This window comes from Aedes albopictus, chromosome 3 (genome assembly GCF_035046485.1).
Source record: "Aedes albopictus strain Foshan chromosome 3, AalbF5, whole genome shotgun sequence".
Classification (NCBI taxonomy): Eukaryota; Metazoa; Arthropoda; class Insecta; order Diptera; family Culicidae; genus Aedes; species Aedes albopictus.
Window position 1 is genome coordinate 162557916 of NC_085138.1, and position 24311 is coordinate 162582226.

The 24311-nt window shown below is 37.0% G+C and overlaps 2 protein-coding genes across 2 annotated transcripts in view; one reads left to right on the forward strand and one right to left on the reverse strand.

Moving 5' to 3' along the window:
- LOC134291270 (uncharacterized) overlaps positions 1–24311 on the forward strand; it is a 210420-nt gene that overhangs the window by 162582 nt on the left and 23527 nt on the right. The gene's annotated exons all lie outside the window — the stretch shown is intronic.
- LOC109422664 (cytochrome P450 4d1-like) overlaps positions 4661–24311 on the reverse strand; it is a 505971-nt gene continuing 486320 nt past the window's right edge. Inside the window, exons 3-6 of the mRNA XM_062858781.1 lie at positions 5938–6217; positions 5810–5879; positions 5189–5742; positions 4661–5127 (exon numbers count right to left, since the gene is read on the reverse strand). Of these exons, the coding sequence (XP_062714765.1) occupies positions 4784–5127; positions 5189–5742; positions 5810–5879; positions 5938–6217 (1248 nt within the window). The 3' untranslated portion in view covers positions 4661–4783. The remainder of the gene's footprint in view (positions 5128–5188; positions 5743–5809; positions 5880–5937; positions 6218–24311) is intronic.

The window sequence follows — 24311 nt, forward strand, 5'->3', positions numbered from 1 at the left end:
GCCCGGTCGACAACGGACCAGATCTTCTCCGTACGGCAAATCCTCCATAAATGCCGTGCATACCAGGTCCCAACGCACCACCTGTTTATTGACTTCAAAGCGGCATGCGACAGTATCGACCACACAGAGCTATGGAAAATTATGGACGAAAACGGCTTTCCTGGTAAGCTCACCAAACTGATAATAGAAACGATGGACAGTGTGCAAAACAGTTCATTCAAATCTCGACGGGGACTGCGACAAGGTGATAGCCTCTCCTGCCTACTATTCAAAATTGTCCTGGAATGTATTATGCGACGAGTCGGGCTCAACAGCCGGGGTGCAATCTTCACGAAATCCAGCCAATTTGTCTGTTTTGCGGGTGACATGGGTATTATTGCAAGAACATTTGGAACGGTGCATACTGTATACCCGCCTAAAACGGGAAGCAGCAAAAGTCCGACTGGTGATGAATGCGGCTAATACAAAGTACATGCTAGTAGATGGGACTGAGCGAGACAAGGCAAGCCTTTGCAGCAACGTTACGATAGACGGAGATACTTTCAAGGTGGTAGAAGAATTTACCTACCTCGATTCCTTCCTAATAGTGCCATTTACACTTATCAATAAATTGATTCAACCAAGATGTTCAATCCTTCCTTCAACTTCATCAAGAAACACAAATTGATAGAAATATTGCTAAATGTATTGCTTGCATTTTTATTGCGAAGAAGATGGATGATAATGTTAAATCTTGATATAAATACTGACCAACCTGCAAAAGCGAGGATTGAGGTTGGTGTTTATATCTTCAATAATTTCCCCTCCGAAAGATTGATCCAACCACCGCTATCATCCAGTTTGACCAAACCATCAAGATCATCCAAGTCCGTCAAACTTTCCCCTTGAGTTGTTTTATTCGATCAATCAGGGTAAAAGAGTCAGCAGATTGAGCGAAGATCATTCCATCAGTGAGGAAGAGATAGCAATTCACCAACATTCAGCGCGTGGTTCACGGCGTTCATGGTGGCCAGCTCAATTGAATTTTATGGAATGCTTTGAAAGCAAATTTTTAGAAATAAAGTGTCACGTTTTTGCATTGTAAATAAAATAAAGACTTGATCATTAGAAAAGTGCAAATTTCGATATTTCACTTGCTTATTCAATTCCATTAATGATTATGAAAAAAATAATGTTTTGATAATTTTGGTTATTTACCACGCCATATTCGATTTTTTGTAAGCATTCATGAACTCTTATTTATTGAACCCAATCTCTCGGATTAGTATGATGAATTGGTAAATAGTGGATCAATTTACTAATTCATCATGCTATTTTTCCTAATGTCTTGAGAAGGTTAATGTTTTTTAATTTCTAACACAAGTTAGTAACTTCTACCGATGAACCAAAATATTTCATACAAAATGGAGCTTAAACAATAAGTATTAACAGTGAGGTTCGAACTACAACATGTAAGAGGGCTTTTCCCTCTTACAAAATTTAAAGTTAAAAATAAATAAATAAATAAATAATAGTTAGGTTCGAACAAGTTTTGATTTTTGCTAATGTCATAGTAAATATGTAAAGCAGTAGAGGTTTGGAAAACAAAGGCTGATAAGAGGTTATTGCCATATTGATTTGTTTGTTTCGGCTATAATTGAAAATATTTGCTTTATCCGTTATTAACAGGTTTATCTATAGCTAGATTGATTACTGAACGATGATTAAATTATATGCCTTGAGAGTGACTTTGAGTATTATTGGCAGTGTTTCTCTCTTTGCCATAAGAGTTTTTTGTCGTCCAAATAGCTTGAAACTTAGTTGTAAACAGTTTGATTGGCAAAGATGTGACGCCAACTTTCAGTTTATCAGATTTTAGATAACACCCCATGACGAAGAGAACAAAGCTGTCGAAAATATGCTGAGTTTTGTAGCATTTTGTACTAAAGGCACTAGAAAATCGCATATGCGCTAGTGGAAATTAAAGATGTGATATAAAACATGATGAACCAATGTTAAATATTAAACATTATTCCTAAATAATCTAATGAAAATTTACGATGCGCAACATGTGCTTGAAAATGTTTATTTGGCAGCGCTTTCTTGTTTCCTTCATTCCACCATTCCATCAATTATTTCTTTCTCAAGGATTATTGATGAAATCACGAGGATCAAACCAAATATCAATCCAATATCTTTCACGAGAGATAGATCAAGCCGAGGCTCGAGCAGAGAGAAAATCTCCCGGCAGTATGAGAGAAGTTAATGCATAAAGAGAAAAAAAAAACAAGTGTCCGTGCATGCTTATCATACGTGCACAGCTAGCAAAGCAAAGCCTTTTATTGAATCAATGCGTCGTCGGTGGGTGTGCGGTTAATTTTCAGTCCTACCGATCCCAATGCCAATAATGCGGAAGATAACACAGCGTAACAAAAACTAACTTTTTGTCTGTCTCAAGAGCAAAGTTATGTGTCTCTGAAGGATTTTGGGCCGCTGAATCCGAATCCGGGCTCAGATTTGCTCTGACACCTCACAATTTTCAGCTATACCTCAATTTATAGGGCAAAATATGCGATTTTGGGCTTCTTTGACTGCCAGCCATTAAGCAAGGAAATATTTTTTTTTACGCAATCAAAAGGTTAATTGGTCAATTAACATCTAAATTAACGACTCACGCAAAATATTTCGTTTTACCAAATCGAATTTGATAGTTTTAAGCGATTTATTTTAGGTACCATATTTCCCATACAAGTCACCCTCCAAAAGTTTCATGCAAGTTTTCAAACTAACATAAAATGCTTAAATCTATCAAATTTGATTAGGTAAAACGAAATATTTTGCATGAGTCGTTAATTTAGATGTTAATGGACCAATTATCCTTTTGATTGCCTAAAAAAAATATTTCCAAGATTGATGGCTTGCAGTCAAAAAAGCCCAAAATCGCATATTTTGCCCTATAAATTGAGGTATAGCTCAAAATTGTGACGTGTTGGAGCAAATCTGAGTTCGGATTTGGATTCAGCGGCCCAAAATCCTTCGGGGACACATAAGTTTGCTCTTGAGACAAAAAATGTTGCGCTGTGTAATGTATACAATAAATTTCTGTCACATTTTTATTTATGTTTTTAATGAATTTCTATTCACATTAATTCTTCTATTCTATTGTGAATATGTGAATTCTATTCACATTAATTCTTCTTGTAAGCTTTACCATTTTTACATAATCAAACATTTTACATATTTTTTTTATTACGAAAAGTTTTTGGACAACCCATGGGATGGGACTCGAAACACCTTCAGTGCCGTCTTGCTGAATTACCTTTATATTTCGACATTACACAAAATTACTACAGAAGGGTGTTATTTGTCAGAATGGGGTATATTTCTAATTTATAGGCAACGCAGCTAAGCAAGCATGTTACCACTATAATGTGCAAATTATTAATCAACTGGTGTTAGAGACCTCCAGTGCACCAGTAATTTTTAGCAAAATTCGGTGGGACACCAACCGAGTTATAAGGTTACACAAAAAAAATTGTGAACTGTTTATTATCACTAATGCATTGTAATCGTTGGGTTCATTACATTTACCTCTGCATAAATTACTTTACATAAACTTTGCATAAATTTACTACATTACTTCTGCATAAATGGTTTTTTTTTGTTCGATGATTTATTACATCTGAATTCAGTTTTTTTTTTTTTGTATAATATATCAATAGCTGTTTATTTAATTTTAAAAAAATACGGCAACACGGCTCTGCAATGATGACGCTCTCGTTCACGCGCTGCTGCATTGAAAGAATGATAGGTTGATCTGGAGGGGAAATATTGAACCAATCAATTGATCCATGGAATAATTTGACCCATGGTTTGAACAATCTTCGAGAGGATTGATGTAACAATTTTGAAGGTGGGGAAATATTGTAGAGAAATTTGAAGAAAAATGCGCTATGGAGGGGAAATATTGCTATGTGGTTGATCAAACGGAAGATAGGGGAAAAGTTGAATGATTGATGTCAATCTATTTTTGAACAATATTATACATTCAATGCATCCATAAAACGGCCAACTATTGATCAATATATGCACCGTGTGACTGGCGCTAATGGCTGAGAATAATGTGAGTCATGAAATACAATGGCGCATCATCAGTGGTAGTCGTGCCTTCTATGGGTTCCACTAGAATCTGCGGTCGAAACACCAAATGAACCATGTACAAGATAATAATAAGACCGGTGGTCCTCTACGGACACGAAACATGGACGATGCTCGAGGAGTTTCCGACGCGTGCTAAGCACGGTGGCGTGCAGGAGAACGTTGTGTAGCGCCGAAGCAAGCATGAACCACGAGCTTGTTGTACTCTACGATGAACCCAATATCCTGAAAGTGACTAAAGCTGTACGGATACGGTTGGCAGGGCATGTTGCAAGAATGTCGGATAACAACCCTGCAAAGTTGATGTTTGCTAATCATCCTGTTGGTACAAGAAGGCGTAGAGCGCAGAGAGCACGATGGGCGGACCAAGTGGAGCGTGATCTGGCAATCGTTGGGCATGACCGACGTTGGAGAGCTGCAGCTGCAAATCGAGTATTATGGTGGCAAATTGCTGATTCAGTGTTATCATGAATTTGATGTTGAACTAAATAAATAAAAAGAATGAATTATAGCTAAATTTATTTTCAACATATACTAATATATTTATTACGTGGTTTAAAACTTAACAAAATAATTTCGCAAATAAATTTCAATTATCACATCACATCACATCATGTATACTCTTGGTAAAAAATCATTAACAATCCTAATTCCTCTTCTTCAACCGCAACAAAATTCCGTACGTAGGCCGCAGAATCATTTCCCCGATGAACGATTCTTCCTGTCCACCCACCGGTGGCAACACTTCAAAGTGCCTCAACACCTTGCTGGCAACACTTTTCAGCTCTGCCATGGCAAACTTCTGCCCGATGCAGTTCCTCGGTCCCGCACTGAACGGAATGTACCGGTAGGGGTTGACTTTCTCTGCGGAAATCTCCGCCTCGAAACGTTCCGGTCGGAACTCCAGGGGATCATCAAAGTAATCCGGATCACGGCCCATAAACATTGGCATCAGAATCAGGTTCGATCCCGCCGGGAAGGTGGTTCCTTCTGCGAATGTATGAGATGATTAAAACTTGTTGCTGGGGACAATTGTTCGAAATGTCATTACCGATTTCGCTGTTCTCCAAAACCTTTCTTCCGAAGAAAGGTACCGAAGGGTACAACCGCAGGGTTTCCTTGATCACCAACTCCAGGTAATGGAGTTCGTTCAACATGGAAAGAGTTACCGGTGCGGTTATGTCCTCGCCTATCACAGACTTAATTTCGTCGTACACCTTCTTCTGGACTTCTGGATGTTTAGCCAATCGGTACAGCAGGAAACTAATAGCAGACGTAGTCGTATCGTGCCCTTCGAACATGAACGTGTCGACCTCCTCGCGAATTTCCACATCTGTCAGGGGACGTCCATCTACCGTGGCCTGAAGCAGCATATCCAGGAAGGCCACTTTACGGCGAATTCCCAGTTCAGAGCTGGCACTGTCGCCGGCGTTGATTCCATTGGAATCGCTCAGCTCACGTCTCCTGGACTGGATTACACTGTTTGTATAACCGTGCAAGACTTCCAGGACTTTGTCTTGCCTTTTCCGGTAGGATGAGAGATTAAACAGGAAATCGTAACGAGCGAGGACGTCGTACGTTCGGATGTGGATGATCGTTGTGATCCTGGACAAGTTTAAAAAAAATACAATATAATACTTGAAATTCTGTGGAATTGTCAAAAAAAACTTACTCTTTCACAGCTTGAACATATTCCGAGTCGGAGTGATTTTGTGCATTCACCTTTGTTCCCATAGCAGACTCTGAAAAGGTCCCGAATTTAGTCCAACATTGAAATGAGTTCCATAGAACCACACTTACCACAGATCACATCCAAGGCACACAGCGTTACCAGTGGGAATACATCGAACGTCTCTCCACTTTCCACGAATGGTTTCAACTTTTCCACCAGGATGTTACTCTGGCTGTCGAAGATCTCCACAAACTGTTCCAAAATTTTGAAATGGAACGTGGGCGTGATGATCTTCCGGTGGGAGTGCCACTTGCGGTAGCTACTCGTCAGCAATCCCTCCCCCAGCCATGGACGGATGAAGTTGTACTCGCCGGACTTTTCGATGAACTTTTGGCTGCTCAGAACGCCCTGGAAATAGAAGAACCCGAGTTTCGATGTTAAAGATATGGATCAGCATTTTTTTTAGAAACATCAAAAGTAATGAGAAAATGTATTAGTTATAGTTCATCACTTAGCTTGTAAAAAATTATGATAAATATATTTTAATTATATTCAGTAAAGTACAAAAACAGGCGATACTCAAAATAACTGGGACAGGTATAATTTTCACTTTTCAAAAAATGTTCAAATCGCTGTAACTTTTCGAAAAGGGCATCAAATATTCTCAAATTTTCACTGTAAGTTCATCAACTAGTTGTGTATCAGTGGTCAAAATTTGGGAAGGATCGGGCCATTCTACACAAAGTTATAAAGGTTCTAGAAAAAGGTATAATTATCCGATAGCCGATTTTGAGCTGTTATATCTCCGGATTCAATGAACCGAATGCAATGAAATTTTGATCATTTATGACTCATATAATGAGCTATTAAAAACATTTGACTAAACTTAAAATTCTTCACACGAAAGAAAATTATTTCGATTAGATTATTTTTCTAATATAACACCAATGTTTCCAAAACTTCATCATCGTTTCAAAATTAGAGGTAGGTAACTGTTTTTCAAAGTTCATTATTGAAGTCATAAATGATCAAAATTTCATTGCATTCGGTTCATTGAATCCGGAGATATAGCAGCTCAAAATGTCGGATAATTATACCTTTTTCTAGAACCTTTATAACTTTGTGTAGAATGGCCCGATCCTTCCCAAATTTTGACCACTGATACACAACTAGTTGATGAGCTTACAGTGAAAATTTGAGAAAATTTGGTGCCCTTTTCGAAAAATTACAGCGAGTTGAACATTTTTTGAAAAGTGCAAATTTTGCCTGTCCCAGTTATTTTGAGTATCCCCCGTACACCAGATACCAAGAAATAGTATACAGATGTTGCAATAATGCTTGAGAACAGAAAATCTAATATCTGAATAAGAAAGCCAGAAGATCCCATATCGGTGTTGAGTATTAGTGTGTTGGTTGGATTTTTGGTCCATCCAAGAACTTTACCTTTATAAAAACGGTCACTGATAGATCGCAATATTGAATTTTCAGAGCAGGAATTCCTGGTGAGATTACCGGAATTAAAATGTCTGATAAAATCTCTGAAAAAAATCTGAAACAAATTTCTAGAAAAATTTCTAAGGTAGTTTCTGGAAGATTTTCTGGATGAGTTCGTGGATAACGCTAGAACTAGGTAACTGGTTTTGCGAAATCAATCGAAAGAAATTTGTTTATATCTGAACGTACACCACAATAAACACAAGTTTGTCAATTGAAAATCCGAAAACACATATTTATTCAACTTTTAAGACCAACAAAGAGTATGTTTTATACCAGGATAAGTTTAACCAGCCATTTTTATCCGCACTTTCCAAAACGAGCTATCTAGTTCTAACATTAAGGGGGCGATATTTCTGGTAGAATTCCTAAAAACACCTCGGGAGGAACTTTTGGAAACATTTCTTATGGAATCTTAAGGAATCGTTGGGGTATTTTGTGGAAAAATCTCTAGAGGACTTGCTGGAAGAATTCAAGCACGAATATTTGGAAAAACATATAAAGGAATTGATGGATAAACATCTGTAGGAGGTTCTCTTGAAATATTCCTTAAGAAATACCTAAAAAATATCTGGAACAATATCTGAAAAAAATCTGGATCTATATCTGGAGTGATTGTTGCAGCAATTCTGAGTGTAAACTCTGGATGAGTGCTTGGTGAAATTACTTGAAAATTGGTGGTAGAATTTTTAGAATAATCTGTAGATGAAAAGAATTTCTCGAAAAAAAAAACTTCTGGTAGAATCTTTGGAATACTTCCAAAAATAATAAAACTCTTGAAATATCTAAAGGAGTTCTTGGAGAATGTCTGGATGGTAAATGAGAGAAGCTTTAGGGCAATCTTCTGAGCATTTTTTGAGAAATTTCGAGAGATTCTCTCGGAATAATCTCTGGAAGAATAATCTCTGGAAAATCTGTGGAGAAAATCTTGAAAATCTTGGAAAGGATTCCTTGGCTATCCAATAGAAATATTCCAGCCGGTATATTTTAAAGATTCCTGGAAAAATCTCTGTAGTAATTCTAGAAGAAATCTCCAAAAGAATTACTGAAAAAGTCATCTAGTTACCAACGTTCTAACCATCCATATTATGCCTTCCGGAAATGCTTGAAATCGCCTGTTGTTCCCAGAGTCATGACCTATACAAAAATCCCTATAATGCTACCCGAAATCGCAAGGAATAGCCAATACCTTCACATAGCATCGAGCGCTTCTCATACATTTTTCGAAATTGGGCACTATTGTGTTTCGTTTTTATCAACACGGTCCATGATTTTTAGCTGACAAAAACGAAATAGTCATAAAAATGGAATCATTTTCTTTGACAACATAGGGTAACCAATATAATTTGGACCCCCATATATTTTGGACCCCCTGGAACGTATTATCATAACTTTCACAGATTTAAAGAAGAGATGACAAAAGTTTTTAGAATCATTCGCTAAATTAGATTGTCCTGTACGAGCAGCAATCATTTCCTCACTGGAAACATATTTATTTGCCTTGAAATTATGTTTTGTTAGTCTCGTCATCCGTGCGATTGTCGCGGCGTGTTTACGAAAAGAGAAAATGGAGCTGGGGAAACTTGCATATGTAAACAAAATCGTTTATCATTCTAGCGCATTGAATTCGCAAAGTTCGTCTAATCAGCCTTTGTCAATCAAGTAATTAGGATGTGATGCAGCATATCCAAGTTGCAGATTCTTCGAAAATAGTTTCAAGAGGGTTTAAACACCGAGTGTCCAAAATATATACTAAAGAGGGTCCAAAATACATTGGGGTGTCCAAAACAGTGAAAACTGATGCTTCAAAAATCAGTTATTTTCATCAAATTTTCAGCCAGAAATAACCTTGTGGGTATTTTTGACGGACAGTGGAGGCTTTTACGGTCATATCAACATCATCATTATGTGCAACACCCTCTGAATCTGTTTGATTTATGCTCACATTCAAAGTAATGTCCTCTAGGGGTCCAAAATTCGACCGTTGCCCTATTTGGCAACATTTCAATGAGAACTGAAAGTTTTACTATAAAACACCTCCGACTGCACACTAATTGCCATACCAATAAGTGATTGGAAGGCAGTGCCCGAAGCTCTCGACAATTAAAAATAACTTCCTCTCCCGCTTTGACATACATGTGCACAACAGACAATGTGTTAGATGTTCATCTAATCCCATCCGAAGGGGGTTTGGATTGTGAAAAGAAGATAACCATGTGCGATTGTGGAATCGAGTTCAGTTCTAGGCCTGCTGGCGACGGAGATAGTCGAGTGACTCCGTAGCTTGAAGGAATAGAAGCGCCCGTCTAGCGAATTGGGAGTCGTGAGTTCGAGTCTCACCGGAGTACGTGGATTTCTTTTCATAATTTCAAATCTCAATTTGTTCATCGAGCACATGTTCTGTTGTGCACATGGATGTCAAAGCATTTTCAACAGTGTAATTTCCCACATGGCTTGGTCAGCCAAAGCAAAATCAAGAAATTGACATTTGTAAGGTGCTACGGTCACCCTTACCGTATTCGGTCGGCCGAGGACCGACCCGTCGAGAGTCCGACTGCACACTAATTGCCATACCAATAAGTGATTGGAAGGCAGTGCCCGAAGCTCTCGACAATTAAAAATAACTTCCTCTCCCGCTTTGACATACATGTGCACAACAGACAATGTGTTAGATGTTCATCTAATCCCATCCGAAGGGGGTTTGGATTGTGAAAAGAAGATAACCATGTGCGATTGTGGAATCGAGTTCAGTTCTAGGCCTGCTGGCGACGGAGATAGTCGAGTGACTCCGTAGCTTGAAGGAATAGAAGCGCCCGTCTAGCGAATTGGGAGTCGTGAGTTCGAGTCTCACCGGAGTACGTGGATTTCTTTTCATAATTTCAAATCTCAATTTGTTCATCGAGCACATGTTCTGTTGTGCACATGGATGTCAAAGCATTTTCAACAGTGTAATTTCCCACATGGCTTGGTCAGCCAAAGCAAAATCAAGAAATTGACATTTATAAAACACCTTCCTAAAGTAAAACTATGCAGTTTACCATACAATTTAATTGTTCTTTGTTGTCTTTTTAGCAAACCTTGGTTGCGCAGTTCACATAACAGTTTTCTGACTAGCGCTGAAAAGAGATTTTTACCACATTCTTATGGTTCCACATTTGTGAGCACATTTTTAAGAATTTCAGAAACTAAAATTCATATATCTGTCTATTTATGCTGAACGCCAGAATGACGCATATTACAGTTCCAGTACTCGGATCAACGTGCTCAAAAATGACATACTTCCAGGAATATAATTTCGATTAAATATCTTATCTCTATTTTTTTGATAAGTTATGTATAAATGTCTCAGCTTTCAATTGATGCAAAAAAAATGAAAATCGTTGGTTGCCATCATGGTGAAAAAAACTTTTGATATAAAAATCTAAGATGGCGGCCAAAATCAACATGGCCGACCTAACTTTTTATAATTGTTAATAGTAACTCTATCTATCCTCTTTTCATCAACAATGCGTTTTGAGGTGTTTTTTGGAGAAACTTTCGAGTTATAACTGTTTAAATGAGCCACCATTTGACCAAAATCGAGGGGTCTGCAAAAATTGCTGTGGCTCTAACTAACAGGGTCCATCAATTTGAGTAACCAAATGCATTTTCCTTACTTTTTTAGTGAGGACTTTCAGAAAATCGCCACCTTAAACACTTTTGAAGACAAGGTGTAAATAGTGGGCCGGTCTCAGCGAGAATTACCCACATCTTTCTTTTCTTCCAAACGGCATTATTCTACGAGTACATTCTTCACAGATTGCTATAGAAGTTTATTTCAGGATACTTTTGAGAAATCTCAAGGGATTTTTTCGATGAACATTCTTGAAGCTTTTTAAGAACTTTGGATTCCCCAAGGTAATCTCGTACCATTCCACTTGGTTGTCTTTTGAAATCCGATGATAGCTTTTAAAGGATTGAGTGTGTGATTTCTTCAGGTTTTCCTTCTCGAATTAACCTAGATGTCTCATTTTAAATTTCTTCTATAGTTTCATCGGAGATTCTTTCAGGAGTTCCACCAGGAATTAGAATTTATTAAGAATGTTATTCTGGGGCTTAACATCCTCTTGCTATTGCGATTCGCCAAGATTTTTCTGTCGAAATTCCTACAGGACTTCCTCCGTTTCTTTCAGAATTTCCTCCGGAAATTCTTCTTAGATTATTTTCTAAAATTATTTTATGCCTCCAGGAGTTCCTTCTGGGATTCCTCCAGAATTTTTTCTTGTATTCCTTCTAAAGCTTTTCTAGGATCTCATCAGAATTTTTTTCTAGGATTCTTTCAAAAGCTTTTTATGAAATATTTTCCTGGAAATCCTACTGGGACTCATACAAAAATTCTTCCACGAATTCTTTGTAGGATTCCTGCAGGAGTTTATTTTGGTAGTTGTGCGCAGCAGAAGTTCTTTCTGGAACTTTTATTTCAAAATCTTCCAAGAGATTTTGCTTGATTCTTACTTTTGTCTTTGGAGGTTTTTTTACTGCGTTTAGGGGAGACTGAGTAGACTTGATCCCTGGGGAGACTTGTTCCCCCATATTTTCTCGTAATCAAATACAGTTTTCTTCTAGCATATTTTTTCCAAAACAACATCTGGACAGACGACAATATTTTGGCTACAATTGATTTTAATTGTGTATTGCATTATTTTTTAATGGCTGATGGTCTGTTTTCAGTCCTTCAGAAATCTTTTAGGCGACTCCGAAAAATCTCAATATCTTTGTGAAAATTGAACCAAATCGTGTCAAAATTTCACAGCACATAGTATAAATAAAATACTATCAAACATATTTATCCAAATAAGGTTGTTATATAAATATTACAATTAATGTAGCTTAGTGTATACAACAGTGACATGGGGAGACTTGATCCATCGAGGATTACACACACATTATACATGTGAAAAATAAAATTCTATTTGGAAGCCTCTACTTACTCGGAATTCTAGTATATTCAATGATAGAACGTGTCAGATAATTATTATTTTATTACACACCATTAACCCATTAACGCCCGAATTATGCCACAATCACAGTAGATGTCTGATTTTTTCTGGAGTACCTCAACCCCATAAAAGAAAGTTATTACAGTCATTTAAACGGAAATCTACGGTGAAATTTTCGTTTTATTACACAGTGGGGCATATGCACGTGAAACATTGAAAAAATATATTTTTTAAATTTTTTTTGCGCAGCTGTCTTATTTCTATGAGTTATGTAAATGGGCTTCGTGGTCGAGCGGTTAGCGGCGTCAGTCGTTTAGGTGTCTCGTAAGCCTTGGAGTGTGGGTTCGATTCCCGCTCCAGTCGGGGAAAACTTTTCGTCAAACGAAAAATTCTCCACTGGGCCAGTGGGCGTTATGGATTACTGCACGAAATTATTCTGGCCTGCTTACTCTTACACGAAATTTGACGTTTGAGAGGTGTCGGCACCGCTCAAACGTCAAATTTTCTGTGAGAGTAAGCAGGCCAGCATAAATTCGTGCAGTGGACCATATGTGTTGTCCGTTGTCAAATGCTAGTAAATATTGTTCAGTCTGTAGAGGCCGCAAGGTCGAAGACGGTGTAATTGTCTTTATTTTAGATGACTGATCATAGTTGATATTCTCCTAATAAAAAAGTTACAGTTTGAAATGTTCCAGAAATGGATTACATTAGTAATAACTAAAACAATCTGCTAGTAGCTTATCAATGGATAGTTTTCAACAGTTTTTAGGCATTTCAATATGCATCATTCTAATAGTTTCTATATATAATGGGTTGATATTCGGCATTCTAGTAGTATATCCTGCCCACCGTATCCTTCTGGCTTTGCGAGCACGTGGCTCACCCTCTCCCGCCACACACCGTTATCTAGTACAGAGCGAAAGATTACCTTAGCACTCGTCATTCGAAAACTCCAAATATTTGCAATTGTTCTTTGAGCTTGGTTTATGTTTCATTTTTATAAAGGACCACCTTATGAGCGTTCCAATCAGTAGGTCGGCTCCAGAGGCATGTTCGACCCAAACGAATGTCTTTGAGATGAGAGTCACAATGAACCTGAGTAAGGATAACAAATTGATAGCAAATAGCACGTTATCGAAAATTACGCTATCATTAGTTCAAGTTGATAACTTATTATACTATATTTTGTTCAGTATTATATTTAGTAAAATGAGACGGCTGTTTGATACCTAGCTGGTTTTGTTATCAATCAGTAGCCATGCAGTTCTATTTCATCGTAAAATTTATTAATATTTGTTCAGGATTTTTGGAGCCCACTTGCGCCACGTAGCGGACAAACCTACAACCAACTTGTTCACTATAGGATAGCTCTTGATGTCCTGATTGACCTTGTCGAAGTCAAAATTCTTCTATGTAGTCTGATTCTCGAGATACAGAAGTTCAGAATGTTTATAGCTCACTAGCACCACCTAACGAATAAACTCAGAACCAACTAGTTCACTGTGCGTTAGCCCTTGATGTACTGATCAACTTTGCCGAAGACGAAATTCTACTATGCAGCCTGATTTTCGAGACACAGAAGTTCAGAATTTGTAGGGCTCACTAGCGCCACCTAGCGGATAAACCTAAAAGGAACTAGTTAACTATCCATTAGCCCTTGATGTCCTGATAAACTTTGCTGAAGACTAATTTTTTCTATGAAGCCTGATTTTCGAGATTCAGCAGCTAAGAATTTTTAAAACTCACTAGCGCTACCTAGCGGACATACCTTTAACCAACTAGTTCACTATCGGATAGATTGTGAAGCCCTGATCGACCTTGCAGAAGACGAAATTTTTCTATGTAGTCTGATTTTCGAGATCCAGAAGTTCAAAATTTTTAGGGCTCACTAGCACCCACAGAGCCCACTTGCGCCACCTAACGGATAAACCTAGAACCAACTATTTCACTATCGGATAGCTCTTGATGTCCTGATCAACTTTGCCGAAGACAAAAATTGTCTATGTAGTCTGGTTCTTGAGAAACAGAAGTTAAGAATTTCTATGGCTCGCTAGCACCACCTAGTGGATATACCTAGAACCAACTAGTTCAGTATCGGATAGCTCATGATGTCCTGATCGACCTTGTCGAAGACGAAATTTTGAAATTCTTCTATGTAGTCTGATTCTCGAGATACAGAAGTTCATAATATTTAGAGCCCACTTGCGCCACCTAGCGGACAAACCTAAAATCAACTAATTCTCTTTCGGATAGCTGTTCATGTCCTGATCGACATTGCCGAAGACGATATTTTTCAATGTTGTCTGATTCTCGAGATACAGATGTCTGGAATTTTTAGGGCTCACTAACGCCACCTATCAGATAAACCTTGAACCAACTAGTGCGCTATCGAGTAGGCGCTATCGAGTAGCTCTTGATGTCCTGACCAACTTTGCCGAAGGCGAAATTATTCTATGTAGTCTGATTCTCGAGATACAGAAGTTCAGAATTTTTAGAGCCCACTTGCGCCACCTAGCGGACAAACCTACAATCAACTAGTTCACTATAGGGTAGCTGTTGATGTCCTGATCGAGATTGCCGAAGACAGAATACTTCTATGTAGTCGGATTCTCGAGATACAGAGGTTTAAATTTTGTTGGACTCAAAAGCTCCACCTAAAGGTTAAGCCCAGAACCAACTAGTTCACTATCGGATAGCTATTGATGTCCTGATCAACCTTGCCGGAGACAAAATTCTTCTATGTAGTCGGATTCTCGAGATATAGAGGATTAAATTTTTTAGGACTCACTAGCGCCACCTAACGGATATATCTAGAACCAACTAGTTCACTATCGGATAGCTATTGGTGTCCTGATCAACCTTGCAGAAGTCGAAATTCTCCTATGTAGTCTGATTCTCAAGATACAGAGATTTATTTTTTTAGGACTCACTAGCGCCACCTCACGAATAAACCTAGAACCAACTAGTTCTCTATCGGATAGCTCTTGATATCCTGATCAACTTTGCCGAAGACAAAATATTTCTATGTACTCTGGTTGTTGAGAAACAGAAGTTAAGAATTTCTATGACTCGCTAGCGCCACCTAGTGGATAAACCTAGAACCAACTAGTTGAGTATCGGTTAGCTTTTGATGTCCTGATCAACCTTGTCAAAGACGAGATTTTGAAATTCTTCTATGTAGTCGGATTCTCAAGATAAAAAAAATCAGATTTTTTAGCCCACTTGCGCCACCTAGCGGACAAACCTACAATCAACTAGTTCACTATCGGATAGCTATTGGTGTCCTGATCAACCTTGCCGAAGACAAAATGCTTCTATGTAGTCGGATTCTCGAGATATAGAGGTTTAAATTTTGAAGGACTTACCAGCGCCACCTAACGGTGAAACTTAGAATGAACTAGTTCACTATCGAATAGCTATTGATGTCCGGATCAACCTTGCCGAAGACAAAATTCTTCTATGTAATCGGATTCTCGAGATAAAGAGGTTTATTTTTTTAGAGCCCACTAGCGCCACCTAACGGATAAATTTGTATTTGTATTTGTATTTTATTTGTATTTTAAATAATTCATCTGACATGTTAGTTTTAATGAATTAAATTAATTAACCATAGAAAAAACTAGTTCACTATCGAATAGCTATTGATGTCCTGATAAACCTTGCCGAAGACGAAATTTTTCTATGTAGTCGGATTCTCAAGATACAGAGATTTATTTTTTTATGACTCACTAACGCCACCTAGCGGACAAACCTACAATCAACTAGTTCACTTTCGGATAGCTCTTGATGTTATGATCAACTTTGCCGAAGACAGAATTCTTCTATGTAGTCTGATTCTCGAGATAAAGAGGTTTATTTGTTTAGAGCCCACTAGCGCCATCTAACGGATAAACCTAGAACCAACTAGTTCACTATCGGATAGCTATTGATGTCCTGATCAACCTTGCCGAGGACGAAATTCTTCTATGTAGTCGGATTCTCGAGATACAAAGGTTTAAATTTTTTAGGACTCACTAGCGCCACCAAGCGGATAAACCTAGAACCAACTAGTTCACTATCGGATAGCTCTTGATGTCCTGATCAACTTTGCTGAATATATTTTTTTTCCATGTAGTCTGATTCTCAAGATACGAAGGCGACAGTATTGGTTATGGCTGTTGACGAAACACCTGGCAAAGCACAATGTTTCGTGATCACTAGTGCCACCTACTGGAGCGAATACGTACTATCGAAGAGTCCTTGATCTTCTCAACAACACCAGTCTTCCAAAATGCTTCATTTCTCCGCAGTTATCGCAAAAGTTACTGATCTATAAATAGATCACTGGGCGTTTGAGGCATCTGATCTATAAATAGATCACTGGGCGGAAATGGGTTAAAAGGGGGATCAAGCCTCCCCATTTTCAAAATACGGCATATCCTTAACAATTTAAGGAAATCTTATAATTTCAAATACACCATATTCATCAAAAATGTAAGAAAACTTGAAAAGAAAATGAACAGGAAGCTTCTGGAGTTATTTTCCCTTTAAATTAAACATGTGCTCAAAAGGGGATCAATTGTGACCCATTTTTGAAAAATACATCATAAGACAAGCCTCCATAAAAACACAGTTTTGAAAACTTTAACAATAATTTAAAGTCCTTCTGTTGTGTATAAACTTGCAATAGATGTTTGCCTGCAATTCTGTACGAAAACGGATCAAGTTTTGTGTTTTTCTTGAAATTACAGGCAAATTAAGAAAAAGGGATCAAGTCTCCCCAGTCTCCCCTAATGACTGAATTAGTGGAACAATTTACATCATATAAAACTAAGTCTAAACAGATAAAAAAAATATGCAAAACTGTTACCGCTCAACAACACAATTGTGTTGGTTTGTCATGAAAGGGATATAGATATACTCCAGAGCAGCGTTTCTCAAACTATTGGTCGCGACCCGCTGGTGGTTTCATATAAAAGGCCTGAGAATTTGGTAAAATTTTAGATTTTCCTTGTGCATATGGGGAAATAATTGGATTCAAGTTGTTGCTTGCAGTTAGTATTTTCAGTAAGATTCAAACGCTCAGTTCAATAGTTAGAATTTCAAAAACATTTTGAATCACAGAAAATCAGTAAAAAAAATACCAAATTTCAACAAGAAACCACCGAAAGTTTGACCATAGAGCAATACTATAATTTTGAAAAACTATACTCGCCATCAATATAGAATTTCATTTTCAGACAGAAGTGTATTGGATCTTAAAATTTATGCACAAAAAACCCGTATAAAGAATGCAAGATTTGATTTGCTTATATTTGAAAGTAAGCTTTTACAGTTCTGAACAATCATTAAATTGCTACCATGCAATCGAAGGCTTAGTATAAATCCTAGGTTTTCTTCATTTCTAAATATAAGGACAGTATACCTAAGCTATGTGGTTTTACATGGAGCCAGACTGGTAAAATTTATATTCAAAACTTGCAAACCTATCTTGCAAACCCTATGCTGAAATGTAACATGTCACGTGTACGTGATATTTGAAAAAAAAAAAACAAATGTCAAAGACATGGAATTCGTGTAATTTAACTGCTCTGTCTGATACTATACTTGAGCACTTAAGCCTTATTTTGTGGCCGACCCGGGTACCCTGCACCCATTTGAAAAGCACTGGGTAGAAAAAAGAAAATAGTTTGTCGGACACATAACGGTTAAGCAGCATAAATAGAATAAAAAATTTAAATTTTCAAGGTTGATTGCTACGTAATGTAACATGTAGTCCAAGTCTAAAAAATTGTTTACGTTATGTGTTGGTGGGTCGCCAAATACTATTACAATTTAAAAAGGGTCGCAAGCTGGGAAAGTTTGAGAACCCCTGATTCAGAGGCATTAGGTTACGTCTTTATTCCTACACTGAACTATTTATTTTAGCTTTTATTTTTTTTATGTTCAATCAACCTAAAACCTATACACTTATTTTCTTATTCATGTTATAATTTAAACATTTCCAACAATAATTTTGTGCCATATTTTCCGAGATATTTCCAAAACAACTAATCTAGGTTACATTTGAGTGTTTACAGAAAGTATTTTTCTAAAATAAATTTATTTATCATCATGTCTCCTTATCAGGACAGTTGTTGGTAAAAGTTCTCTAAATTTCACAAAATAAATAAATTTTTAAAGTCAATTATCTTACTAACACATCATAAACTAAAAGCCTTGGGGAATATGCTCGAAATATGTTCACGAAATTGCAATAATTCTATTGAAACCCAAATTTTCATTTCCCTCGGCTAAACGAGTGTCTAGACGAAAAATACATTTGAAGGGTTTTCTTTCAATGTATATGTAAATGTTATGTACACTGTGGTGCATAATTGATCGGACAAACGCCGATTTTCATACAAAATGGCCAAGTTTAAGATGCTGTAACTATGATCTGCTTTGTTGGATTGAGCTCAATTTTTGACACGGAACTACAAATATGCTGAATTTTGTGTATACAAAGTATAAAATGTTTTCGTTCACAAGTCTGGGCGTGGCAAGGCGTTGAAAATATTTCAAAAGTGATCGGACAGCGGCACGCGTGTAAATCAAAGGGGTACCACTGTCCGATCACTTATGCAATATTTCAACGCCTTGCCACGCCCAGACCTGTGAACGAAAACATTTTATACTTTGTATACACAAAATTCAGCATATTTGTAGTTCCGTGTCAAAAATTGAGCTCAATCCATCAAAGCGAACCATAGTTACAGCATCTCAAATTTGGCCATTTTGTATGAAAATCGGCGTTTGTCCGATCAATTATGCACCACAGTGTATCACCTTTTCATAAAACAGTACTAGGCTCAGTGTACCAGTTATGGCTATAGTACCTCAAATTCGCCATAGTTGATTTTCAACCTTTAACGATGCAAATCATCAAGAAAAAATATGTGAACAATCGATCACTTTCATAAAAGATGATTGCACTCATTCAAATTTCACATTTTGCTCAAATTATGATAGAAATAAATCATTTTCCTTAAAATTTCGGCTTCTTTGCACCATATTTCGCCATAGTGTACCAGTTATGGCAAATCCCATAAGGAATGCATGTAAATAGTGCGAAGTGGAACCGAAATTAAAAAGTATGTCCATAACTGGTACAGGGTTCCTATCATTGGCACACGCCATAATAAATAGTAAAAGTGGGTTTGGCTCATATTTTATATTTTTCCTGTAAAGTATGAAAACAAATAGAGTAGCGCACCCAGAAATCGCCTAGTTTATGCGGGAGTTTGTCTTCTGCAGCTTAAAAACCATACTTCTAGGACAAGTCAACTACATTTTTTTCGGTAAATATGTAAAAACGCATGTGTTCTTGCTATTACGGGACAAAAATTTAAAAATAATGTCGTGAAATTTTTAAAAAATGGTTTAACTAAAAACGACCTCAAGGTCCCCAATTTCGACCCCCCTGATCCTATTTTCGCCCACCATTGGAACCAGTTTTCACCCACTTTAAAAACTTATTGTTTTAACATTCTTTAAGGTACCCCGGGGCAAGTGGGACCTAAAAAAGTGCTAATTTGGTTTTGTCATGCCAAAAATTTCAGAATACAAATTCTTGAATAATTCAAATGGACCCAAAAGACGTTGTTGGTATATTTGTACTTATTAACGTGCATTAAAACTGTTTAAAAATTTTACATTCCATTTATTATCAATATATTGAAAAGTGTAGCAGATCTTCATTTACTGCGTTTCACGGGGCAAGTGGAACCTATTCAGAGTTTTTGTTCAAAGGGCTTAATATAAGTTGCAACAAATAAGGTAACATAAATCATAAATCTCTTATATGAATGACTATGTTAAGAGATTAAAATAAGAAGAGGTTTATGGTATCGTGCATAAATTACGTAACAAATAACAAATCGCTGAGGAAAATAACTTGAATTAACTCTAGCAGCTCATGCAAAATAAATTGACTTGTTTTATACAAAAAGCACCATAAAGTGAAGAGACAAAAGATTTCGAAACTTGGTCTCTATATTATATAGTTGATGAATCTCGCCAATAGTAAATCTGGGGTTTCGAGATTTTCAGCAATATCTTCTCCTTTACATAGTCTTACGATCATTAAATAATGTTTTTTTTTAATCATGAATTTTGAAAAGGCCATTACCCTAATTTATTTTTTATGGACGGTTTCTGAATGCTCAGAAGATTTCATTACGCAACGTTGAGTGAAAAAAATAGAGGATATTTAGAGAAAAACATGAACAATACATGCTTTTGATTTTTTTTTGTTTTATCCAAGGTTTTACCATTTTATACAAGAATTTCATGATCTAAACAGAGGTAATAACGTATCATTCAACAGTAGATTACTTAACGCGTCAATTTCATTGACTTTCGTGCTAATTTCATCTAAGGCTGGACTAGGCAAGATGAACCCATAAAATTGTGTTTGTTTATTCTCATAGGTCCCACTTGCCCCAGATAGCGAAATGCACTGGGGCAAGTGAGAACAGTAAACTAAAGGTAAAAAATAAAACTAAAATACAACTTTTTCGCTTAAAATCATTTGCAAGAACCTCAAATACTATTCTGAAACCGAAAAAGTATTTGAAGAATAACAAATCTATTTTTAAACGACGAAGGTAGTAGAGCACGTCAATCTCACCTAGTGAATTGAAAATTACATATGAACAACAATAACGTATATGGTCTCTTTATGGTTGAAACAATAACATTTTATGTATTCAAAGTATCCGTAGGTGTGATACCTATGTTTTCTATGAAGAATGTTAGTCTTAAAAATAAATAATTGAAAAAATACTAGCTATAGGTCTCACTTGCCCCCGATTCTCACTTGCCCCGGGGTACCTTACCTGTTTTGATGCTTAAGGCGAAACTGGAAGCATTTCCTCATTTTTTTGGTTTTTATTTTTTTATTTATTAACAAAGCAATATTTTTAAAATCGGGTTTCGTGCACATGTAGAGTATGGATCAGGGTATCTTCTGAATTTTTTACGCTGTAGAAAATGTTTTTCGTTTTTGCAGAAACCATTTTTTAGTGAAATTTTGTTCAAAAATGGTTTCTGCAAAAACGAAAAACATATTCTCGCGCGTAAAAAAATCAGAAGGTACCCTGATCCATACTCTACATGTGCACGGAAACCGATTTTGAAAATATCGCTTCGTTATTTAATAAAAAATCAAAAACCAAAAAGTGAGGAAATGGATCCAGTTTCGCCTTAAGATAATGTAATTTATCTGCAGATGAACTAAAACATTAATGTATGACGTCAAAATTATGTATCTATTGTGTTGCCAGTTAAAAAATACACCACAAATAGCCGGCCATGGGTTCCCACGTGATAGAATTACTTATATTTCCGTTAATTTCCCATCTTTTGTTTATATCATTTTTGGTCTTATTTGATCCGAAAATGATTCGGTGCAGCATTTTTTTTTTTTTCAAAAATAAGACATAATCGAGTACTAGATCAGAAGTAGTCTGAATTTTGAGTTGTAGCATTCTCCATTTATTGCCTCTTACACAACACAGTGACCTGGTTTAATATTATTTGGCCGAATGTCATTTAGCCAAACGCCATTTGGCCAAAAGGGTAATTTGGCCGAATACCTTTTGGCCGAAAGGGGAATGATGAAATTGATTGATAATGTCACTGTTTTCACTATCAATAACTCTAAAGAACAGAAAAGAAGGAAAAATCTGACAAAAATATTTACAATTTCAGCGCCTACTAATCCCTTAAATTGCAAAACTAAAGCCTTCAGTACACGCTTTACCAAGTGTGCTAACTTTTCCGCACGCATGAACCAACATCGAAGTAAACGCTTGACACTTCCAATGTTTTGTCAATGTTGCGACCGTTTTTGGCCTGCTGGGTTATGCGTGCGGAAAATTTTGCACACTTGGCAAAGCGTGTACTGAAGGCTTAAGAAGAATGATCCAAAGGAGGAAATATTTCTGATCATCATATTGGACACATTTTACGCGTTACGATTTGAGCAAGAATCAAACTTTTGTTTCAGAAATTGTTAAGTTGTTAAATGCATGATAACCAGCGCATCAAGCGATCAGATTTGAATACAAGCTTCAATTTATGCTTTCTTATTAGTATTTGGGTCTTTTTACTTCAGACGAAACAAAGAAACACATGGTAGCGGGACTCTATCGCAAAAAATAACAAATTTTGGATGAACGCCATAAATTTTGCTACCTTCTCGAAACAGTTTACATTACAAACGAGTTTGCATCTACATATAACTCAACAATACTAGGGTACTATAACATATTGCCACTACCTGATATGGTTTGCCTAAATTGTAATTTATGGTCGTCAGCATATGATTTTACATTGTTCAACAATAAACATCATGAGAAAAACTAACCTTATCAGTAAGAATAAACTTAATGTTTGGACTTTATGTCAATTGGTATTTTTCTATGCGGGATTGCTGAACAATATATCCCTTCCCCTCTTAGATTTTTATCCATTCCACCTTCTTATCAAAATCCCTACCAGATATACAAACGATTTTATACTAGAAATAAAGCAAGTTTAGGCCTTCTCACCGCTTTTATAAAAATAACAGCTTTTCGGTAAAATTCGCCCAAGAGGGTCGAAAACTGGCTCAGCGGGTATGAGAAGTACAGTATATGAAGATTCGCCCAGGGCGAATTATGGATCAGCGTCTTAATTCGAGTACCAGTTTTCGCCATCTGATTTAAATGGAATTTCGCGAAGTTAATCACAACATTTCCGTTCAAAAGAGCTTTTAAAATATAATTAAATCGATATTCAACATTATAAACGAAAATATATCGATAAACACTTTCAATATATACATTTAAGCCTATTTTCATGTATGGCATTTCTAGTGATATAACATATGCTAAGGGCTTGGTCAAGCATGGTTTGTCTAAGCAAACGATTTACGAATCAATTTCAGAATGTACTGCTACAATTTTAGGTTTTTGATTAAGAATAATGTAAAACTATTTATTGTCAATCGAATTAATCATTCAAAAACAGATTTAATGTATTTAAAATAAAAAAGATCCAGTATGTGGGCGAAAACTGGGGTGTGGGCGATTTCTGGGTGCGCTACCCTATATCATTTGACATATCGCCGACATTCGTCGGTCTTCTTCTTATTTTTGTAGAAGTAGGTTTCCTTAGGTAGTACGATAACTGGTACAGGCACCCTATATATACTATCCCTGCTATAAACAAGTTTTAGCATAAAATCTTTTGTATGAGTTTCCTGGCACTTTTTATTTTATTTTTTTTTTTGGTCTTCGGCTAAACGAATGTATATCACTGTATAGCCGAGACTTCAAATGCAACAATGTAAAAACTTAAACAAAATCAAGTCCTAGACCTTCATATGATAGGAACTAACAACGTCATGCTAAAAACTGATTCCAGAACGTGACCAATATGACTTCACAGATTAACGTGGCATCAGTTCACGGTCTAGGAGTCGTGTATATATGAAGTTGCACATGATTTCACAATCCACATGCAATAATGTAAACCGCTAATCGGTGATGACAGTTCTGTTTACCATCCGATCTCATCAATGAACTTCGCAAGTCAAACCCCACTAAGCAAAGTAATCTATCTGTGTCACTGTCACTGTCGGTTCTGACTACACTTAGTACACGCAAAACTACAAACATTACATCTCATTCAGTGCAAACATAAACAAACCTTCGCACAATCTGTGTGTACATTAGTATGGAGGTGTCATCGCCACCACTTATGGTCCACTGCACGAATTCGTGCTGGCCTGCTTTCTCCCACAGGAAATTTGACGTTTGAGCGGTGCCGACACCGCTCAAACGTCGAATTTCGTGTGGGAGTAAGCAGGCCAGCACAAATTCGTGCAGAGGACCATAGGGCAAAAAGCCACTCCATCCAGCCACCTGCACCTGACGAGCGACTAATTTGATTGCCCGGCAACGATTCACGCGAATTGCGACGCGCCGTCGTGTCGGCTGGCTAGACTAGTCTGCCTTCCAGTC